This window comes from Salvia splendens, chromosome 10 (assembly GCF_004379255.2).
Source record: "Salvia splendens isolate huo1 chromosome 10, SspV2, whole genome shotgun sequence".
Lineage (NCBI taxonomy): Eukaryota > Viridiplantae > Streptophyta > Magnoliopsida > Lamiales > Lamiaceae > Salvia > Salvia splendens.
This window is the reverse complement of record NC_056041.1, coordinates 25,635,129-25,656,054: the sequence shown is the minus strand read 5'-3', so window position 1 is coordinate 25,656,054 and position 20,926 is coordinate 25,635,129. Positions and strand designations below refer to the sequence as shown.

Here is a 20,926-nt window from a genome sequence, read left to right as displayed (position 1 = left end):
CAAAAGGTTTGTTCATTCTAGTATTATTCAACTTAAACGAGTGTCTATGGCTTTTGGCCAACAAACAAGTTTCACAATGAAAAGACTGCATAGAAGTAGTTAATTTAGGATAAAGTAGACGAAGATATCCTATAGATGGGTGTCCTAACCGACGATGCCAAAGCCAAGCCTGCCTGTCAGTCCGTGAGTCAGCATCGCAGTACTCTGTTGGGCTATCTCATCCACATAGTACAGTCCGCATCGTTCAGTGCCACGCCCAACTATCGTCCCCGTCTTGATATCCTGCAGCATACAAAATTCCGGTTGCATCATTAATTTGCAGTTCAGTTCCTTAGTCACATTGCTAATGGATAAGAGCTTATGTGATAATGACGGAACATAAAGGCAGTTAGACAGGCGTAAAGTAGGAGAAATATTAATTGTTCCCGCCCCCCGGACTTGCGCTAGGTCTCCACTGGCAGTTTGGACATAGGTTTTTTTTTATTTTGAAATGGATAAAAAATCTGAGGCATCAAATGACATTGTGTCGGTAGCCCCGCAATCAAATACCCATTGGGTGTCTTTGGTATGTGATTGTGAGGTTGAAGAACATGCTAGGGGTTCAAAAGAATTTTTACACAGAGTAAATGGCTGAATTTGAGGAGTAATCTGCAATGTTTTGGCAGTTTTGGGGTCATTGTGAGTTTTGGGTAAAATTCGTGGGGCATTGTGAGGTTTAGGACAGATCTGGGGTGGTTTCTGGTATATTTGGGAGGAATGGGGTCGGTTTTGGGATTTTTTATTTTTCGTGGGTGGATTTTGGGATTGGGTATGAATCTGGGGTGGGATTTGTAGTATAGGGAAATTAGAGGGGTTGAATTTGTCTTTTGTAAGAGTCTGGGTATTTGATTGAAGATCTCCCCCATTCTCGGAAACCCCAGCCGCCTCAACTTTATTCTTCCTCACTTCTTCCTTGTTTCCCATCGCAAAGCTGCCGCCGCCGTCGATGCTCTTCGATGGATAGGCCCTTGTCGGAGAAGGCGTCGTCCAGACCCTTGTCGGAGAAGGCGTCGTCATTTCACGGGAGGGACGCTGAGGACGACATGCTTCCGAGGCTGGAGGCTGGAGGTATGGCCGACATGCTTCCGAGGCTGAGGACGGTGCCGGGCTTGCTGGCCGGCAGAAGAGGCGGCGGGAGTTCGGCAGCTCCACCGAGGACGGTGGATAGGCGCTGTCCGTCGGTGCGTTTGCCCCGCACCTCATCTGCTTCTTCCTCCTTTTCCACCGCAAAGCCGCCGACGCTCCTTCACCCTCTGAGAGCTCTAGCGTCGGCGCCGCCGGCTGCTGACTGAATACTCCGAGATGTCGATTGGAAGGAGAAGTCGGTTGCTTATAACCAGCAAAACCAGATTCAGGAATGTGTTGACATGCTTGTTGCCTCCTCTGTTCATGTAACTGAAGAAACTCTTCCCACATATTCGCATGTTCACTCTTTAGTGTAGCTACTTTTCTCATGAAAGTCTCCCTCATCTCTGTAACGGCCTCACGATGCTTGAAATTTTCATCATCTTCTTCTTTGTCCCGAAGTTTAGCAGATTCGCCGCTGGTTTTCTTCGGGTGGTAGGATTTTTGGTTTTGATTTGTGTTGGCTTTGTACAAATCAATTAGATTTGAGATAGACTCGATCAATAGCTCGAGAGTGTATATTTGATTGACCTCCATTTGAGGCTTTTTGTTGATTTCCTGCTCTGATACCATCTTAACGATGATAATCGAGAGAGGTGATACTCATATTGACGAAAGAAAGATATAGGATGTTTGAGAGTAGAAGATGTAATGTATTGCTTTTTAATTTGAATAATGTACAGCCTCTACGTTATATAGGATAGAATCATTCCTATCTATGGTAAAGCTGTAAATGTAATCAATCTATTTTTGGATAGAATCCAATTGAATCAATCCTAGCAATCAAATAATTATTCTCCTCAATCTTCTCTCTTGGTGTGAATATTCTATGGGATCCATTTTGACACTTTGATACTGTTTCATTATGTGGAATTAAATTTCAACTTTTCCCCTAATTACTTATTAACCGCTCTTTCCGCTCAATCAATACACAGCTTTAACCTTCCTGCTGTTTGAAGGAGTGGTAGGTTTCAAGTCTGTGTTCTTAACAAATTGAATTATGCAATTGAAGATTTTCTGCTGTTTTGATCCCTGGAGACTCATGGTGTATTAGAATGTTTGAGCTTACATGTCGCATTAAGCATTTGACACTGTCATTTGAAGTGAAAATAGCTGTTTATTTTGCACTTTGGAATTTATAAATTGAGAACATTTAAGATGTCAAATTTGTTTTCATTTCTGTGGAGTTGTAAAGGAGATTTGATACATATGTTGTTTAAAAATTCATTTACTTGAACTACTGCTACATTGCAGGCTGAGCCTTCTCCGACCACGGGTTCCTTTTTCAAGCCTCAGTTGATGCAAGCATATGTTGAAAATGCAGCAATTCTATTTGAGAAAAAATCCACCAGTGATAATGTTGTAGATGAAAGAACATCCAGTGGTTACGAGTTTAGGTTTCGTACTGGAGTTAGTTCCACATCAGGATTATCTTCTGCAGGAATTTCGGTAATGCACCAAAACTTTCCTTTAAGTCTTAAGATAACTCTTATTTTTGGTGTAGTTTTCAAAATAAGCCGCATGTGCTCAAACAATTGAATGGGTTGCAAAATGATTTTAAATTATGTTTCGTAAGTGCATGTTGAACTTATGATTGTAGAACCTGCCTTTCAAATGGAAAACTGATCGATCTTTTGATAGATTTTAGGACTTTGTGTCCTTTTTTCCCTATATTTTGATGGATTAAGGATAATTATTTTTATGTGTCTCGTTCTCGTGCACAAACATATGAATATAGTTTGGCTTCTATGGTTTGACATGGTCAAAAAGGTTACACATTCAGAGTGAAGATCAATTTATTAGGATCAGTGAGTTCTGATCCTCCCTCTAGTTATCCAAGGTCTTCATATCTCACTGGATACCTTTTTTTTGGGGTGTAAAGGTTCCTGTAGGAATAAATCAAAACGGACTAGTCACTCATCAAGATCAGCAATATTCTCAGTCTGCTACACCCTCTTTTTTTGGCACAACAATCTCATGCTGTAGCTCAACAGAATTCATCTGTCTATGATAGTATTGATGAATCAAATCAAGGACCACAGTCCAATACATGTCAATAGCCTACATATCAAATGTCAACAACTTGTCAACAATTATATAAAGTGTGAACAACTCAAAAAACAAATCTTATAATTAAAAAAGAACAAGTATTTTTTTTTTCTTTTTTTTCCTCTTTACCACAAGTTCTGGCATGATGATCATACAATACATGTCAATAGAGTGCAAAATCAAATATCAACAACTAATAAGAAAAGGCCAATAACTTGGAGTATATGTCAACAACTAAAAAACAACTCTGATTATTAAAAAGAACAATTATGTCTTCTTTTTGCCACAACTTCTGGCATTATGACCAGTCACTTTATGACACTTTCCACAACGCCTATGAGGTTTATTTGCTTTTTCAATTGCTTTCTCTATGCTCGACTAAAGCCTGCTTTTCTTGTCACTTGCACCTCCCGTTTACTAACCACATCTGGAGCATGTGCAGTTATTTCTTCAGGTACAACAACACCATATATGTTCTTGATTGAATCATTTTTACCAACTGACGACGATCCAGTAGTGTCATCAGTAAAAATTTGAGGACCAATACCCGCAAGCACATTATCCAAAGCAATCGAATAATTTTTATTCCTAAAAGCGCGTTGATATAGACCAAAGTAACGTCCATGACACCTGTTACCAATCTGTAGTTTGTCATCTTTGTTAGAACCTGCAAACATATAACATGTCAATAGCCTATATAGTTTATGTCAACAAAACTGATATATACAAAACATGAGTCTTTTGATACATTTTTCAGATAAAAAAACCCATGTCAACAACATATACAACATATGCCAAATAAGCTGAAATATAGGAAATAGTTCACATACCTTTGTCAGACGCACTTTCATCACTCGTGAGACCATGAATTGCCTTCACTAATTCATTTTTCAGCCACCGGTTACCAACATATTTCTCTAGAATATTGTTGGCATCTTTGTTTCTGATGACGAAGAAAAGGTGGCTGCATAGATAACCATTCCTTACAAATAGTTTACACTCACACTCACATTACTCAGTCTCTATATCATGTGTAACTGTGAAGGTCTTCTTTCTAGCATCAGAAACTTTAAAGACCTCGATGTTCTCCAAAGTGGACATGTTAATCATCCGACAACTCTTATCAGCCTCGTAAATTAATTCTTGTATTACTCTAAACATCTTAACCGTGTATAAAGATGTCAATTGCTTCTCAAATGCTCAATCAGTGACATATTTTGGAGAGATTATAGAATCATAATAGTCAAGCCTTTCCGTTTGATTTTTTTGAGCATCAATGGCATTATTATACTGAATAGTGAAGTCAGCAAAATTAAACAACGGTTTCGAGTACCTCTTAAAAAAACCGTTTTTAGATTCTAAAAAAGATGTTGCCCTCATCAAAGTACCCATAAGAACATCTCTAAAGTAGGGTGGGATCCAAAAATGTATAATAGCAAACATGTCCTTAAACCATTTATGATCTTCCACGCCATATTTTTCAACAATATCATTCCATAATATGTCAAAGTCATTTGGATCTACCAATTCTGACAAAACACAAGCCTTAAACTCCTTACTAAACTTTTCTCTATCCGATATAGATTTAGGTATCTTTTCAAACAACTTGCTCATAATATGCCACATGCACAAACGATGTCTTACACCAGATAATACCTTCTCAATTGCACGCCTCATTCCTCAATCTTGGTATGTGATTATGATCCTTGGAGCAACACCCATGCATTCAACAAACACAGTGAAGAGCCATGAGAATGCATCACAACTCTCACCGGATAAGAAACCAGCTCCAAATGCAATAGGACACCCGTGATTATCTTTCCCGGTAAATGGACCAAACACCATACGATACCAGTTGAACAAATAGATCAACACAAAACATTAACAAATATTTAATAATAACCAATGTAAACTACAGATGTACCTATGTCAACTATAGATATACCTATGTCAACTACTATTATGTCAACTAAAATGCCAACTACTAATGTATCGTATGTCAACTGCTAAGTCATCTACGATGAAAAGTACAAATGTATCCTATGTCAACTACCATGTCCACTACTATATCTGTCAACTATCATGTCAACTATCAAGTCAACTACTATAAACTACCTGTTTGTCAAATATGTTGTATCAAATGCTACAAAATCTCCAAACATATGGTAATGTTTTCGAGACTCAGCATCAGACCAAAATAAGCTCACTAACTTATTATCATCATGTCATAATTGATATTTGTAAGAAAAGCCTTCACAAATTCTCTTCTTCTCTTGCATCTGATTTAAGATCATTTGAACATCCACTTGTTTCAGTTCTCTCTAATATCACGAGAATAATTCCTAACATCATTCAACGTACACCCAACAAGATCATAACCACAAAAAAACTCCTTTAATAAGTTGAAAGTTGAAGTAGGACCAACGTTAGCTTTGGTGCAATCTTCAACAAACTTGTGATGAACAACATTCATACTGCGATTGCCTTTCATAAATCGCTTATGATCTTTGTCAACCATAGCATGATTGTGTCCCTCAATGAATTGATGCACAAGATAATATTTAACACCACAATCAGAATAAAACTTGAAACTGATCCTCGCTCCACATCCACACCTTTTTGTTCCACGTCTGCTTTTCTTCTATGACGTTACTTCATCATCATCTGACACATTCCCTTCCTCATATATACTTATATCGACATCCAACAGATCAACTGTAGGAAAACCTTGTCTGTTGCAAACAACATACTGAAAAACAACAACAACACCACTAGCATAGCATCAACACAGAAGCATATAAACTAAGATCCAAATGTGTCAACTAGCATATCTTGACTGACAACATAAATGATTTCCAAAATCTAGAATCAAAATCTGAAAACTACATCTCAAAATATGTAGCACCAACACACCAACACCAACATCTCACACATCCTACCATGGACTCTCAACCCTATCCATAACCCCTTCCTCCACCCACAAACACCACAACAGGGGCTCTTCAGCTGGGGGGTTCATTTTGGATACGACTATTTTGTATGTCAACAAAGAGTATAGCTACATAGAATATTTAACAAGTAACATACATCATGTCAACAGATTTGCATTTATGTCAATAGAACATCAATTCAAATATCAACATTGAGTATATTCAATATCAACAGATTTGCATTTTTGTCAACATAACATCAATTCAAATATCAACATAGAGTATATTCAATATCAACAGATTTGCATTTATGTCACCAGAATATCAATTCAAATATCAACAGATTTGCATTTATGTCAACAAGAAATGATCATCATAGCAACAGAGACTATACATGTTGTCAATAAATTCTACATAGAATGTCAACAAATCTGCATTTACGTCAACAGAGTATAATTCACCAACAAAGTACAAAAAAGTCATGTTAATGAAAGTCAAACCAAAATACCTTCAACATTCGTCGACGTCGACTCTGAATAAGATGAAGAGTCCATTAGATAACACCTTATGCTTTGATTATGAAGTGAACTCGAAGCTAAAGATGAAAAAGCAAAACAAAACTGATTAGGAACAAATTTGGCTGGGCATCAACAAATAAAGCATAAAAACAGAATCAAAGTTGATAAAATCAACCTAAAAACTTCAGATTCAACCAAACTCCGTCGAATTAGTCGTATGTTTTTCGAAAATTTATCAATTTTCGGATGAACGACGATAAAAGTAATAAGCAAATGAGATTCCTTCATAAATACATCACAAAAACCTAAAACCTAGAAGAAATAGGAGAGATTTCAATTTGAATCAGTGTCACGACCACATCTCCCTAGTCAAAGAAAGTGTAGCTTTACCGCGACTAAAACATACTGAAACTGTCTCAACTCATCATAAGATGCTTAAATCAAAAGAAACATTGTCTGAAGTGTGTTGAGGGTACAAATCATGCTGAATCAGAGTAGTTATGAGAAATTGTCTTTGTTAAATGAATGTTCTGAATTTGCGCAACGGAAGAGTACCAAGACAGATGTAGTATGTATGAAGACACACTACACCCGCTACCTTCCTACTTATTTGGTCTTCTGTCCCAACACCTCCTCTGCCTCGATCGATCAATCTGCACATTAAGGAAAACAATATGCAGGGCTGAGTATTTTATATACTCAGTGGCTTATGCCGAAAACTGTTTTCTTTTAGTCGTCAGCCAAACTGAGTGAACGCGGGGTTTTTCTGAAAATAAGTCCCGGTCACTAAAATCTATTATTTCTTTCTGAAATAGACTGCAGTCTTTTAACTTTCTGATGATATACCATATCAAGCTGTGTGAATCGGGAATGTGGCCACATTCCACGATCACTGGGCCGGCCAACCTGGCGCTAGCTCACGACCCACGGACCGGCCAACCTAGCGCTAGCTCACGGTCCCTATGTGTACACTAGTCCGAGTAGGATTTACTGACCTACTGGGACCCGAATTCGATTTAACATGAATGACAATCATAAAACAAAATATGGCATGACAACTCGTTCAAATATTCATGCTTCTTCTCATAAAGTTCTATAATTAAAAAGGAAAGAAGCCCACACCTCAATTGCTTAACTCTTGCAAAATAGGTGCTTCCCTGTTCTGAGATTATGCGTCGAGCGACGACGTTCCTTTACAAAAATTCGTATATTTGAATTAGGCTTAAAAATTTACTGATTTTGCATGAATGCATGCCTAAGCGTGCTCCTTTATTATTTTATTTCCTTTCTTCTAAAATTAGGAAATCTTAATTCTTAATTAAATCTGCGATTTAATTTATTCGGAAACTGGCCGAAAACTATTTCCCGCATTAATTTAAATATCTTAAAATACTTTCCGGGCTAAGAGTTCGCTTAATTATTTATTGGCTTTTATTTTATCACGACGAACATTCTTTTCATTTTCTTCCGTAGCTTAGGAATTTAATACCATAAATTCTTGGAATTAACTAAAGATTTCAACAAAAGAATCCGGGTCCAAGTAATTAAATTCTCGGGCTCGGTTGGAACTAATTATTCTAGCCCAGCCTTAACTTTCGGCCCGCTCATTTAATCTCGGCCCAAAATGCATTTTCCTTATCTTCTTTTCTATTAAACAATCAAGCCCAAACTAAAACTAAAGAGGAGGCCCATTTCCAATTAATTAATTAGAAGCCCAATAAGAGGAATAGTGGAAATGGCCCAAGGAGAGGTACTCCTTTCCATCCGTCGGCCCCCACCCCCTTCCCCTTTCTCATTTCATTCTCAATTCTAATCCCTAATCTCCTTCTTCTTCTTCCCCCAAAATTCTCCAAAAGAAATCCTTAATTCACAAACAAGGAAGAAGAAGCTGGAAACGGGAACCCTAGTTCTCTCCGCCATCGACGAATTCATGGAGCCGCCGCTCTCATCGCGTCTCCCGGAGGTGTCCGCCGTCGCCTACTCCAGGCTGCTGTCTCCGTCGCGAAGTAGCCACAACACGAACCGGAGCTCGCGCTTGCTCCCTCCACCGAACGCCCTCCGGCGAGTGTTTCCCCCCTTTCGGCGAAGTCGGCAGTGGAGAGGAGGCGTCGCCTCCTTCTCTTTCTCAGCCGCGGCCCGTAGCTGCCTCGCGCCGCCTCGGTTACTGCCGAAATCGGGCAAGCTCCGAGACACGCCACTGCTACCTCGTGCCTCTGCTCCCGCGTCGTCGTCGGCTCCCCACGGTCAAGCTAAGTCTCACTCCCCTTCCCCTTTTATTTATTCAGATTTGTGATGTTCTACTTGAAGGCAGTAGCTATGTGGTATTGGGATTTTTGGTGATTGAGCTCGATTACAACAGTGTGTATGCTAAGGCTTCGTGGAAAAATTTAGTTTCCTATGTCCTTGAGCTTCTGTCCCTAAATTCCTAAACTTGGCTATCTACTGTGTTCGCCTAAACGTGATGCATAAAGGGTGTTGTGGAGTTTACCTCTACTGCAGTGTTTCGGTTCTTGTCTCTGCTTCGGCTCTCCCTCCCTTTAGCTTGCTCCTCTGCTATTGAGTAGTGGTGTTGTGGTGTGGTATTGCTTGTGGTGTTGAGGGAGAGTGAAGCTGGGATTATTTATGCCCATTTGTCTAACTGAAAGCCTGTTAAGGCTGATGTGTTGTGCAGCGAGGGAGTCCTTGCTTGGTTGTGTTTTGGCTGTTTTCTCTGCAATCATGCAGGGGTGTACTCGTGGGATTAAATGTGGTTGTTATACCATTTTGTTTCCTTCTTGCAGAACTCCCTTTTTCCCTTGAAGCTGCATCCCTTAACCTGAACTTTGTGTGGTGAAAAGCAGGTGCAACAACAAGGATTGTAGGGTTGTTACGTGACAACCGCAGAGCTGCTGCTCTACACGGAGCAGGCTTTGCACGGTCGAAAGGTCCATGGTTGGGGCTGCTGTGAGCCGTGGAGTGCAGGAGACATTGCAGCCTCTTGCTTTTCCTTCTTTTTTTTGGTAAGTTTTGGTCTCCAATGCTTAAAGTAGGCTTGTTCCTTATCCTTACTTATTTTGCCAACTAGCCACTTTAGTGTCTTATGCATCTTCTTGTTTATCTTGTTGTTTCTGGCAGGGACAAGAGGCTGACTCCTTCTCGGCTTTTGTCTCGTCGACTCGGCCCAACAGGCCGTCGTGATGGGGCCGCGGTCCGTGCCGGAGAGGCCCAACGCTAGTTTTCCTCCTTTCATTTTCATATTATAATAACGTAGTTCGACTTTTATCTTTGTCGTCAAGAGTTGTAAATTAGTTCGGGATTTCTGTAATTAGCAATTTCATTAGCTTTGTATTAAATTTGAAATTTGTACTTAAAATTCTTATTCAAGAAATAAAATCACTCCTTCATCAATTGTACAAAGAAAATTCCAATATTTACTATTTTTCGAAAAATCTCGAGATAATTACGTCTCGGCTATTACATTCAACCCTCCTTAACAAAAATTTCGTCCCGAAATTTTGTCTCGGCTAGGCAAAAAGCTGTGGGTGCTTCACCTTCATCTGATCCTCGAGTTCCCACGTCGCTTCCTCGCGGCCGTGGTGCTTCCAAAGGACTTTCACTGTTACAATATTTTTATTTCTCAATTCTTTAACTTTTCTGTCCAGAATTACTTCTAGCTTTTCTTCATAGCTTAAATCTGGTTCTATCACCATCTCTTCTTGGTGTACTATGTGTTTGGGGTCAAACACGTACTTTCTCAACTGTGATACATGAAATACATTGTGAACATTCCCGAAGCTTGGCAGGAGCGCTAATCAATACGCCACATGGCCGACTGTTTCTAGGATCTCGTAAGGTCCGATAATACGCGGTTTTAGCTTGCCCTTGACGCTAAGTCTGGTTATCCCTTTCGATGGGGATACTTTCAGAAAGACTATGTCTCCTGCTTTGAACTGTAAATCCGTTCTGCGAGCATCTGCATAGGATTTCTGTCTATCTTGAGCTTCTTTGATTCTCCCTCGGATCTGTCGGACAATTCCTATCATTTCCTCCACCGAGTCTGGTCCGAGTATCCTTCTCTCACCAACTTCATCCCAGTAAAGTGGTGATCTACCCTTTTTCCCATAGCGTGCCTCATATGGGGCCATATCAAAAATTTCCTGGTAACTGTCGTTGTAGGCGAACTCTATAAGTGGAAGTACTTGCTCCCAGCTTACTCCACGGTCGAGCACTACAGCTCTTAACATATCTTCCAATGTCTGGATCGTCCTTTCGGACTGTCCGTCCGTCTGTGGATGGAACGCTGTGCTGAAATTTAGCTGAGTGCCTAACTCTCGCTGTAGGCTTATCCAAAATCTAGAAGTAAATTTTGAATCTCGATCTGAGGTGATCGTTACTGGGACACCATGTAAGCGTACGATCTCTCGCACGTAAATCTGTGCTAACTTGTCCGAACCGTGTGTGATACGAATTGGTATGAAGTGAGCACTTTTGGTGAGGCGATCGATAACTACCCAGATGGCTGTGTTTCCTCGCTGTGATTTTGGCAATCCTGTCACAAAATCCATTGCTATGTGCTCCCATTTCCATTCTGGAATCTCGAGAGGTTGTAGCTTTCCATAGGGTCGTTGATGCAAAGCCTTCACTTGCTGGCAAGCCAGGCATCTTTCTACAAACGACGCTATGCCTCTTTTCATGCCGTCCCACCAAAATTGCTTCTTCAAATCCTGATACATCTTCGTACCTCCAGGATGGGCAGTATATGGTGTCTCATGAGCTTCACTCATGATCTCATTTCTGAGTGCCTCCTCGTCGGGTACGCATAATCTCCCTTTGAAAGTGAGAGCATTATCCGCCTCTTCGCGGTAGTATTCCCCTTTTCCCGTCCTTACTCTGAGACGGATCTTTTCTAGAGCGTCATCGTCTCTCTGGGCTTCAACGATTCTGGCTCTTAAATCTGGTTCTATGACCAAGGTGGAAATTCTGTTGTCCACTGTCTCCGGGGCTCTTACTATTTCCAGTCGCATCTTGGCGAATTCCCGGATAAGCTCTTTCTCTTGTGTGAGGAAAGCAGCCACTTGAGGCGCAGTCTTTCTGCTCAAGGCATCTGCTACCACATTGGCTTTGCCTGGGTGGTAGTTTATACCACAGTCGTAGTCTTTGACTAGTCCCAGCCATCTGCGCTGTCTCATATTCAGATCCTCCTGCTCGAAAAAGTATTTGAGACTCTTATGATCTGTGAAGATCTCACATCGAACTCCATATAGGTGATGCCTCCAAATCTTCAAGGCGTGTACCACTGCTGCTAATTCCAAGTCGTGCGTCGGGTAGTTCAACTCGTGCGGCCTCAACTGGCGTGACGCAAATGCTATCACCTTACCCTTCTGCATCAGCACGCACCCGAGTCTGACCTTAGATGCATCTGTATACACCACATAATCAACCCCCCGCTTCTGGCACGGCTATAACTGGCGCTGTGGTCAATTTTTTTTCTTAAGCAACTGGAACTTGCTTCGCATTCTGGGGTCCAGTTGACTTTAATTCATTTCTTGAGCTGTTGAGTCATTGGCCTCGCTATCCTAGAAAATCCTTTGATAAATCTTCGGTAGTACCCTGCCAGACCTAGGAAACTTCGAATTTCGTTGGGCGTCGCTGGTGACTGCCAACGTTGCACGGCTTCAACTTTAGCGGGGTCTACTCGGATCCCTTCTGCTGTCACTATGTGTCCAAGGAAATTCACTTCATTAAGCCAGAACTCACACTTGCTGAACTTAGCATGGAGTTTCTCGCCTCTTAACGTTTCTAAAGTGGCCCTCAAATGCATCCTCGGGCTCCTTCTCGTTCCTCGAGTAAATGGACACGTCATCTACAAAACTAGGACAACTTGTCCATCTGTGGGTGGGACACACAGTTCATTAGGTTCATGAACACGGCTGGGGCATTTGTAAGCCCAAAAGGCATTACTGTAAACTCGTACTGGTCATATCTGGTGCGAAATGCAGTCTTAGGTATACCGTTCTGTCGAACTCCCAGCTGGTGATAAATCAATCTCAAGTCCATCTTCGAGAACACACCACCTCCTCGCAGCTGGTCGAAGAGGTCGTCGATCCTCGGTAAAGGTATTTGTTCTTGAGGGTTAACTTGTTCAGCTCTCGATAGTCGATATACATTCGCAAAGTTTCATCCTTCATCTTCACGAAGAGTACTGGTGCGCCCAACAGCGATACACTGGGTCGGATGAAACCTAGGTCTACTTATTCTTGTAACTGGATCTTAAGTTTATCTTATTTCTTAAGCGCCGTTCTATATGGTGACTGAGATCTTATGACTGATTCGAGTCATCCATTAGACGTTTCATCTCGTCTGGCTGTTGAAACCATTCCTCGTTTTAGATTTCATCGTCAGTTGAGCTGCATATTAACCTCGTAACCTCTTGCTTAGCTGAGGTAGTCTACTCTCACTTCTTCCAAGATACTTTTGTGCCTACCGCGACTCTTTCGTCATGATCTAGCGCACACTCTGTTCTACTCGCGTTAATTCTTGAACACTGGGCCGGTGCATGTGGATGTGTTGGCTTCTTTCTCCCAACGCTATTGTCTCCATGCCCTTTTGGTTCGACTAAGCGATTCTTGGTGAGATAATCTAGCATGACTTTCCAACATGGTCTAGATCTCGTGTCTATAAAACTCTATCGACAGCTCCTTTCTGAGCCGCTTAACTGAGGTGTGGCAAATCGTAGAATACTTCTTCCCGTTTTACTGCTAACGTTTGCCCTTGCTCTGTATTATAGGGCTCCCAATCGGTTCTTCTCCGATAACTCTTTAAAGGAGAATTTTGGTTCTTCCTTTCACAGTAGGGATTGTGAGGGTAGCGATGCTATCAAGCTTTCCTCTTTCCCGAATGTCTCTCCAGTTTTAGCTTTTCCTGGCCACCTCTTAGACGAATCCCTTTTGCTGATGGGATTTGTTCCGTCAAACATAAACTACGAATACACTCGTACTTTCTCCATGGCTTTCGTTACATGCCCATAATTGAGTCTTTGTTCTTGTGGCTTACTTATCTTACTCGGAGTAAGCATTTTGATCGTTCAAACTACCATATAGGTCTTTTACGTCTTCGGACATCATTTAATCCACAAATATTCCTTGATATTTCTCTACCCAAGGCTAGTTGCTTCTCTATACAACAAAATATTCGATCTTCCACCTGCTTGTCACAAGCGGTACGTAGATTCGAAGTATTTAACGCTTTGCTGTCGGTTATGCGACGCTTCTGGTTGGTGCATCATTTCCTGCACGTGTCTCCATGGGGACGTATTTATTATGCGTATCTGAAAGAAATTGAGACCATGCCTTTTTCTGCTAGCCTCGTATCAATAACTCGATGATTAATCTAATAGTCTTAACTTGGATTATTATTCACACAAGAGAGTATGACTGAAAATTTGAAGGGCTACTGAATACCCAACTGGACTAGAATAACATCTCTTGTTCAACTTATATGAATTTTCGTCGATAATCGACCTTGAAGGTAAGTATTGAGTTCATTCAAAGAACTACGTAGCTCAACTGGTTCCAGGCAAACTCATAGAAGCTGAGGCTCACCCCTGGTGGGAGATAGAAATAATCATGAGATAGGTCATGAAAACTGGATGGAAATGAATTAACTGTAAATTCCCATAGTAAGCTGCAAAATAGGACAATATAGTTGTCCAATTAAACTGAAAGGATCTGAACATCAAGGATAGTGGTTCAACATGTCACCGTCTAAGATGATCAATCGCGAAAATTTATAAACGTAGGCGATTGCAATGAAGGAAACATTGATCATGCTTCAAAGGCATCTTGATATGGAATAACAAAATCACATCAATGATTTCATAGGTTCATTAAGGCAACGCACTGAAATGAACTATTCAGAAAAAAATCAGCTAGGGCAAGCTCATTAGGGAAAGGTGCAATATGCTTGCCTTAACTTCGAGCTGCAGAAAAATTCCGAGACTAGGAATAATACATGTACTGGGATCGAGGTCGAAAAATTTCACCTTTGTAGGATCTCAAAATAGGGAGGTAAAAAGTTCCAGCACCGCATGAAATTCCTTGAGGAAAATGTTTAACTGTCTTGATCACTCTGGGGATCACAACGTAAGCATCGTAAGAATGAAATTTCATTGCATAGGTCCAAGAAATCGAGATATAAATCTCCAATATTGTGGCTCAAAGGAGACAACAACAAATAACGATGCTTGAAACATAAAGGTATCCAAAATTTGGGAACTGAAACTGAGTCGCCGCTTTCCTGAAGAGAATGAAAGTGGCGTACTACTTGCAGAACGTGAGTCAATCAAAGGTCTTAATAGCCGACAGGACATCGTTGTCCCGGAGGTTCAAAGAATGTCTGAGGAATACGCTCATTCCGAAGATCATGGATATGAACAACTGTAGAATTTAGGGTTTACGACTGGAGCTTAAACAGTCAAAACTTTACTCTTTATGTACGATGAGTCAAAAAGGACTGCAGTCCATAAGCTGGAAGTGAGTCAAACCTCGCATAGAGAAATGAATACTGGCATGTTACTTGTGAGTCAAACTAAAGTCTGAATAGACGGGGGTACCGTGCTCTGGGAGGACTCTTAGAAAGAATTTCATTGGGATCCAAGTAAGTACTATTGAATATATTCATCGGTTCTAGTTATGTGACACTTCTTTGTTTGTTCTTGTGGAGTTCTGACATGATAAACGCGTTCTAGGAAACCATACATTTCAAGATGGGGTTTCTCGTGCTATTAAACTGATAACTGCAGCTGGAGGTCATACTTTCATATCGTTCTTGATAACTTAGAACGCCGATTCTGGTAAAACATCACATTCTCCATCGTGCTTCGTAGCACGCTATAAGTATCGCTTCTGGATCACGTAGCCACTTGGGCTTGTTACGCCACATTAGATCACTTTACTAGATCGCGGGTACGATCTCTTTCCGTGTAGGGATGCATCTCCCGAACAAGCTGGAAGGTAAACTATTTTTGTTATAACTTGGTCTTTGTAAAGACATTGGGAACTTCTTGGTTCATCGTCTAGTATACATATATATATGTATACTATCTGTGTGCTTAAAAGAATGGACTTCCTTTAATTGCTGTCTATAAGTAGTACAATAGTACTTTTTGGCTCGTCTTTTCTTTCTCATAATTCCTTGGAATTTGAAGCTTGCCCAAACTGATGGGTTTTAGTTGGTCTCGTCGCCCTGGAAGGCGGTAACAAATTCTTATTCTGCTAGTACTTGATCCTGAAAGTCTCACCTAAGGTACTTTTCTAAAGCACTCTAGGTTCACATACATAGTCCCCATGACATCTATACATTCATGTCAAGCTCTTTAAACATAAATCACAGATACATTAAGCATATCTCATGCAAAGTATCGGCTAGCACGTTGCGTCTTGCAAACTTTTCAAATAAACATTTTCGTTCCCATTTAGGGCTATGAAATTTTTTTTTTTCTTTCTTTTTCTGAAAACTTAGAAAATTTCATTTTCCTTCTCAAAATGAAAAAATATTTTCTTTTTTAAAATTCTCTTTTCTGGACGAGCGGGCGTCGACCCCTGTTTCTGGTGCAGTTGATCGTGTCGAGCTGAGGTGTTGGGATCTTGTACTTAACATTCTGTTCATCTTCAAGCCTAGTACTATCTTTTCTGGACTGAGGCTTAGAAAGAAGGTTCATGGGTCAGAGCGAAAGAAAATGGCTCTGATACCACTCTGTCACGACCACATCTCCCTAGTCAAAGAAAGTGTAGCTTTACCGCGACTAAAACATACTGAAACTGTCTCAACTCATCATAAGATGCTTAAATCAAAAGAAACATTGTCTGAAGTGTGTTGAGGGTACAAATCATGCTGAATCAGAGTAGTTATGAGAAATTGTCTTTGTTAAATGAATGTTCTGAATTTGCGCAACGGAAGAGTACCAAGACAGATGTAGTATGTATGAAGACACACTACACCCGCTACCTTCCTACTTATTTGGTCTTCTGTCCCAACACCTCCTCTGCCTCGATCGATCAATCTGCACATTAAGGAAAACAATATGCAGGGCTGAGTATTTTATATACTCAGTGGCTTATGCCGAAAACTGTTTTCTTTTAGTCGTCAGCCAAACTGAGTGAACGCGGGGTTTTTCTGAAAATAAGTCCCGGTCACTAAAATCTATTATTTCTTTCTGAAATAGACTGCAGTCTTTTAACTTTCTGATGATATACCATATCAAGCTGTGTGAATCGGGAATGTGGCCACATTCCACGATCACTGGGCCGGCCAACCTGGCGCTAGCTCACGACCCACGGACCGGCCAACCTAGCGCTAGCTCACGGTCCCTATGTGTACACTAGTCCGAGTAGGATTTACTGACCTACTGGGACCCGAATTCGATTTAACATGAATGGCAATCATAAAACAAAATATGGCATGACAACTCGTTCAAATATTCATGCTTCTTCTCATAAAGTTCTATAATTAAAAAGGAAAGAAGCCCACACCTCAATTGCTTAACTCTTGCAAAATAGGTGCTTCCCTGTTCTGAGATTATGCGTCGAGCGACGACGTTCCTTTACAAAAATTCGTATATTTGAATTAGGCTTAAAAATTTACTGATTTTGCATGAATGCATGCCTAAGCGTGCTCCTTTATTATTTTATTTCCTTTCTTCTAAAATTAGGAAATCTTAATTCTTAATTAAATCTGCGATTTAATTTATTCGGAAACTGGCCGAAAACTATTTCCCGCATTAATTTAAATATCTTAAAATACTTTCCGGGCTAAGAGTTCGCTTAATTATTTATTGGCTTTTATTTTATCACGACGAACATTCTTTTCATTTTCTTCCGTAGCTTAGGAATTTAATACCATAAATTCTTGGAATTAACTAAAGATTTCAACAAAAGAATCCGGGTCCAAGTAATTAAATTCTCGGGCTCGGTTGGAACTAATTATTCTGGCCCAGCCTTAACTTTCGGCCCGCTCATTTAATCTCGGCCCAAAATGCATTTTCCTTATCTTCTTTTCTATTAAACAATCAAGCCCAAACTAAAACTAAAGAGGAGGCCCATTTCCAATTAATTAATTAGAAGCCCAATAAGAGGAATAGTGGAAATGGCCCAAGGAGAGGTACTCCTTTCCATCCGTCGGCCCCCACCCCCTTCCCCTTTCTCATTTCATTCTCAATTCTAATCCCTAATCTCCTTCTTCTTCTTCCCCCAAAATTCTCCAAAAGAAATCCTTAATTCACAAACAAGGAAGAAGAAGCTGGAAACGGGAACCCTAGTTCTCTCCGCCATCGACGAATTCATGGAGCCGCCGCTCTCATCGCGTCTCCCGGAGGTGTCCGCCGTCGCCTACTCCAGGCTGCTGTCTCCGTCGCGAAGTAGCCACAACACGAACCGGAGCTCGCGCTTGCTCCCTCCACCGAACGCCCTCCGGCGAGTGTTTCCCCCCTTTCGGCGAAGTCGGCGGTGGAGAGGAGGCGTCGCCTCCTTCTCTTTCTCAGCCGCGGCCCGTAGCTGCCTCGCGCCGCCTCGGTTACTGCCGAAATCGGGCAAGCTCCGAGACACGCCACTGCTACCTCGTGCCTCTGCTCCCGCGTCGTCGTCGGCTCCCCACGGTCAAGCTAAGTCTCACTCCCCTTCCCCTTTTATTTATTCAGATTTGTGATGTTCTACTTGAAGGCAGTAGCTATGTGGTATTGGGATTTTTGGTGATTGAGCTCGATTACAGCAGTGTGTATGCTAAGGCTTCGTGGAAAAATTTAGTTTCCTATGTCCTTGAGCTTCTGTCCCTAAATTCCTAAACTTGGCTATCTACTGTGTTCGCCTAAACGTGATGCATAAAGGGTGTTGTGGAGTTTACCTCTACTGCAGTGTTTCGGTTCTTGTCTCTGCTTCGGCTCTCCCTCCCTTTAGCTTGCTCCTCTGCTATTGAGTAGTGGTGTTGTGGTGTGGTATTGCTTGTGGTGTTGAGGGAGAGTGAAGCTGGGATTATTTATGCCCATTTGTCTAACTGAAAGCCTGTTAAGGCTGATGTGTTGTGCAGCGAGGGAGTCCTTGCTTGGTTGTGTTTTGGCTGTTTTCTCTGCAATCATGCAGGGGTGTACTCGTGGGATTAAATGTGGTTGTTATACCATTTTGTTTCCTTCTTGCAGAACTCCCTTTTTCCCTTGAAGCTGCATCCCTTAACCTGAACTTTGTGTGGTGAAAAGCAGGTGCAACAACAAGGATTGTAGGGTTGTTACGTGACAACCGCAGAGCTGCTGCTCTACACGGAGCAGGCTTTGCACGGTCGAAAGGTCCATGGTTGGGGCTGCTGTGAGCCGTGGAGTGCAGGAGACATTGCAGCCTCTTGCTTTTCCTTCTTTTTTTTGGTAAGTTTTGGTCTCCAATGCTTAAAGTAGGCTTGTTCCTTATCCTTACTTATTTTGCCAACTAGCCACTTTAGTGTCTTATGCATCTTCTTGTTTATCTTGTTGTTTCTGGCAGGGACAAGAGGCTGACTCCTTCTCGGCTTTTGTCTCGTCGACTCGGCCCAACAGTGCCGTCGTGATGGGGCCGCGGTCCGTGCCGGAGAGGCCCAACGCTAGTTTTCCTCCTTTCATTTTCATATTATAATAACGTAGTTCGACTTTTATCTTTGTCGTCAAGAGTTGTAAATTAGTTCGGGATTTCTGTAATTAGCAATTTCATTAGCTTTGTATTAAATTTGAAATTTGTACTTAAAATTCTTATTCAAGAAATAAAATCACTCCTTCATCAATTGTACAAAGAAAATTCCAATATTTACTATTTTTCGAAAAATCTCGAGATAATTACGTCTCGGCTATTACAATCAGAGACAAAATCGTGTGAATGCTAAGGAATCGTTGAAATCCGAGAGAAATCTAACAAATTTAGCCCAAATCGCCAAACACAAGCTGAAGAACCCTAATTAAAACATGAAATTACCATTCTTCCCTTTCATAATTAATTAATCTAAAAACATTTTCCATGTGACAAATTCTGGACGACTCATTTAATAAAAATGAGTGGCTAATAAGACATCTCAATTCTATGTTAGGCTAAAAAATCTCAATTGATCACAACCATATAATCTTATTTTGGTTGTATCTATTGTATTTTTGATGAATTTGTGGTGAAAGGGTTTTGGAATTTGAGGGGACTGACGTACTTGAATTTGATGGGTGAATTTATACTAACCTAGTTAAGATCGGTTGGAAATCATGAATTAAATTGAGAATTTGGTAAATACACTTCAAGATGGATGATACTATGCTAGTGTAAATTGGGGAACATAGAGGTGAGCATGCATCAGTTGAGATGTCAGGAATGATAATTAGATGATTTTTGTGTTTTTAGTTGATTCTATTTGATGTGTATGTCCCTTCTAAGGAACTTGAATATTGAATTTTGTTTATTTTGTTGACAAATTAATTTTTCGTTCGTATTTGAACGTTCATTGTAATTTAAATGTCTATTTGAACCAATTGAAGAGAGTTTGCTAATGTTTTGTTCAGATTTGGTTACCATCGATGAATGGTTGAAGAAATAGGACCACACTGACGAAGGGTTCAAGTTAATAGCCACATGCATTCATAGTTTACAAAATAGAAAGAGAAGCAGAGAAGGAGATGAGAAAGCATAGATTTGTTAAAATCGATGAATGGAAGTTAGTTTTACCTTCCATGAGTGGAAAGACATTAGGGAATACTTCATTCAACAATTGATATATCACAACATTGCAAGTATGCCAAAAGATCTACAAGCTCAAAAACAAAAATAAAATGTGCAAGTGCATGAGGGCAATTCAACTGGAAGAGCATTGGGATAAGTGGTTTTTCTGCAAAAAATGAACAGAACATCGCAGGAATTCTTCCAGGGCTGTGGCTGGACAACCCCTAAGTAAATCAGTGACCTTAGGTATGCCCAAAGAGGACATTTTACGGCATGCTTATTCACTGCTGAGCGATATGGATTTAGACAACCAAATGTACATCAAAAGTACCCGTCAGTTAATCATCGCGAAGCCGTGTGTTTCTTGGAATGCCGAGAGGATCGGAGAAAGGAATTCATATTCACCAGAATTGCTACACATGTGCTGAAAGATATGGCTATTGATAAAAACCTGATAAATGACGCCATCAATCTGTTCGAAGCTGATTATAAACACGCAGTACTCTTCATGGGCTATCCGGACAATGCTAAGAAAGTGGAATATATCACCGCGTGTTTATCTGTTTGAAGCTGATTT

The 20,926-nt window shown here is 40.8% G+C and overlaps 1 protein-coding gene and 2 long non-coding RNA genes across 7 annotated transcripts; all 3 read left to right on the top strand.

The window, feature by feature from the left end:
• Positions 1-275: 275 nt before the first annotated feature.
• LOC121751339 lies at positions 276-20,423 on the top strand. Of its 5 annotated transcripts, none has more exons than XM_042146059.1 (4): positions 276-1,430; positions 1,521-1,599; positions 2,419-2,613; positions 20,193-20,423. In XM_042146059.1, exons 1-4 carry the CDS (start codon positions 1,342-1,344, stop codon positions 20,217-20,219), a joined length of 390 nt encoding a protein of 129 aa, XP_042001993.1. In that variant the 5' UTR covers positions 276-1,341; the 3' UTR covers positions 20,220-20,423. The 5 variants fall into 5 exon arrangements, 4 of the variants coding, with proteins under 4 accessions (XP_042001993.1, XP_042001992.1, XP_042001991.1 ...); XM_042146058.1 differs by lacking the exon at positions 20,193-20,423 and adding an exon at positions 3,656-3,896; XM_042146057.1 differs by lacking the exon at positions 20,193-20,423 and adding an exon at positions 3,047-3,230.
• Positions 8,462-10,048, top strand: LOC121751341. The gene is made up of 2 exons (XR_006040061.1): positions 8,462-9,660; positions 9,776-10,048. It is a non-coding gene; the product is annotated as an uncharacterized LOC121751341 (long non-coding RNA).
• LOC121751342 lies at positions 17,848-19,435 on the top strand. Its single transcript, XR_006040062.1, has 2 exons — positions 17,848-19,046; positions 19,162-19,435. It is a non-coding gene; the product is annotated as an uncharacterized LOC121751342 (long non-coding RNA).
• Positions 20,424-20,926: the final 503 nt, after the last annotated feature.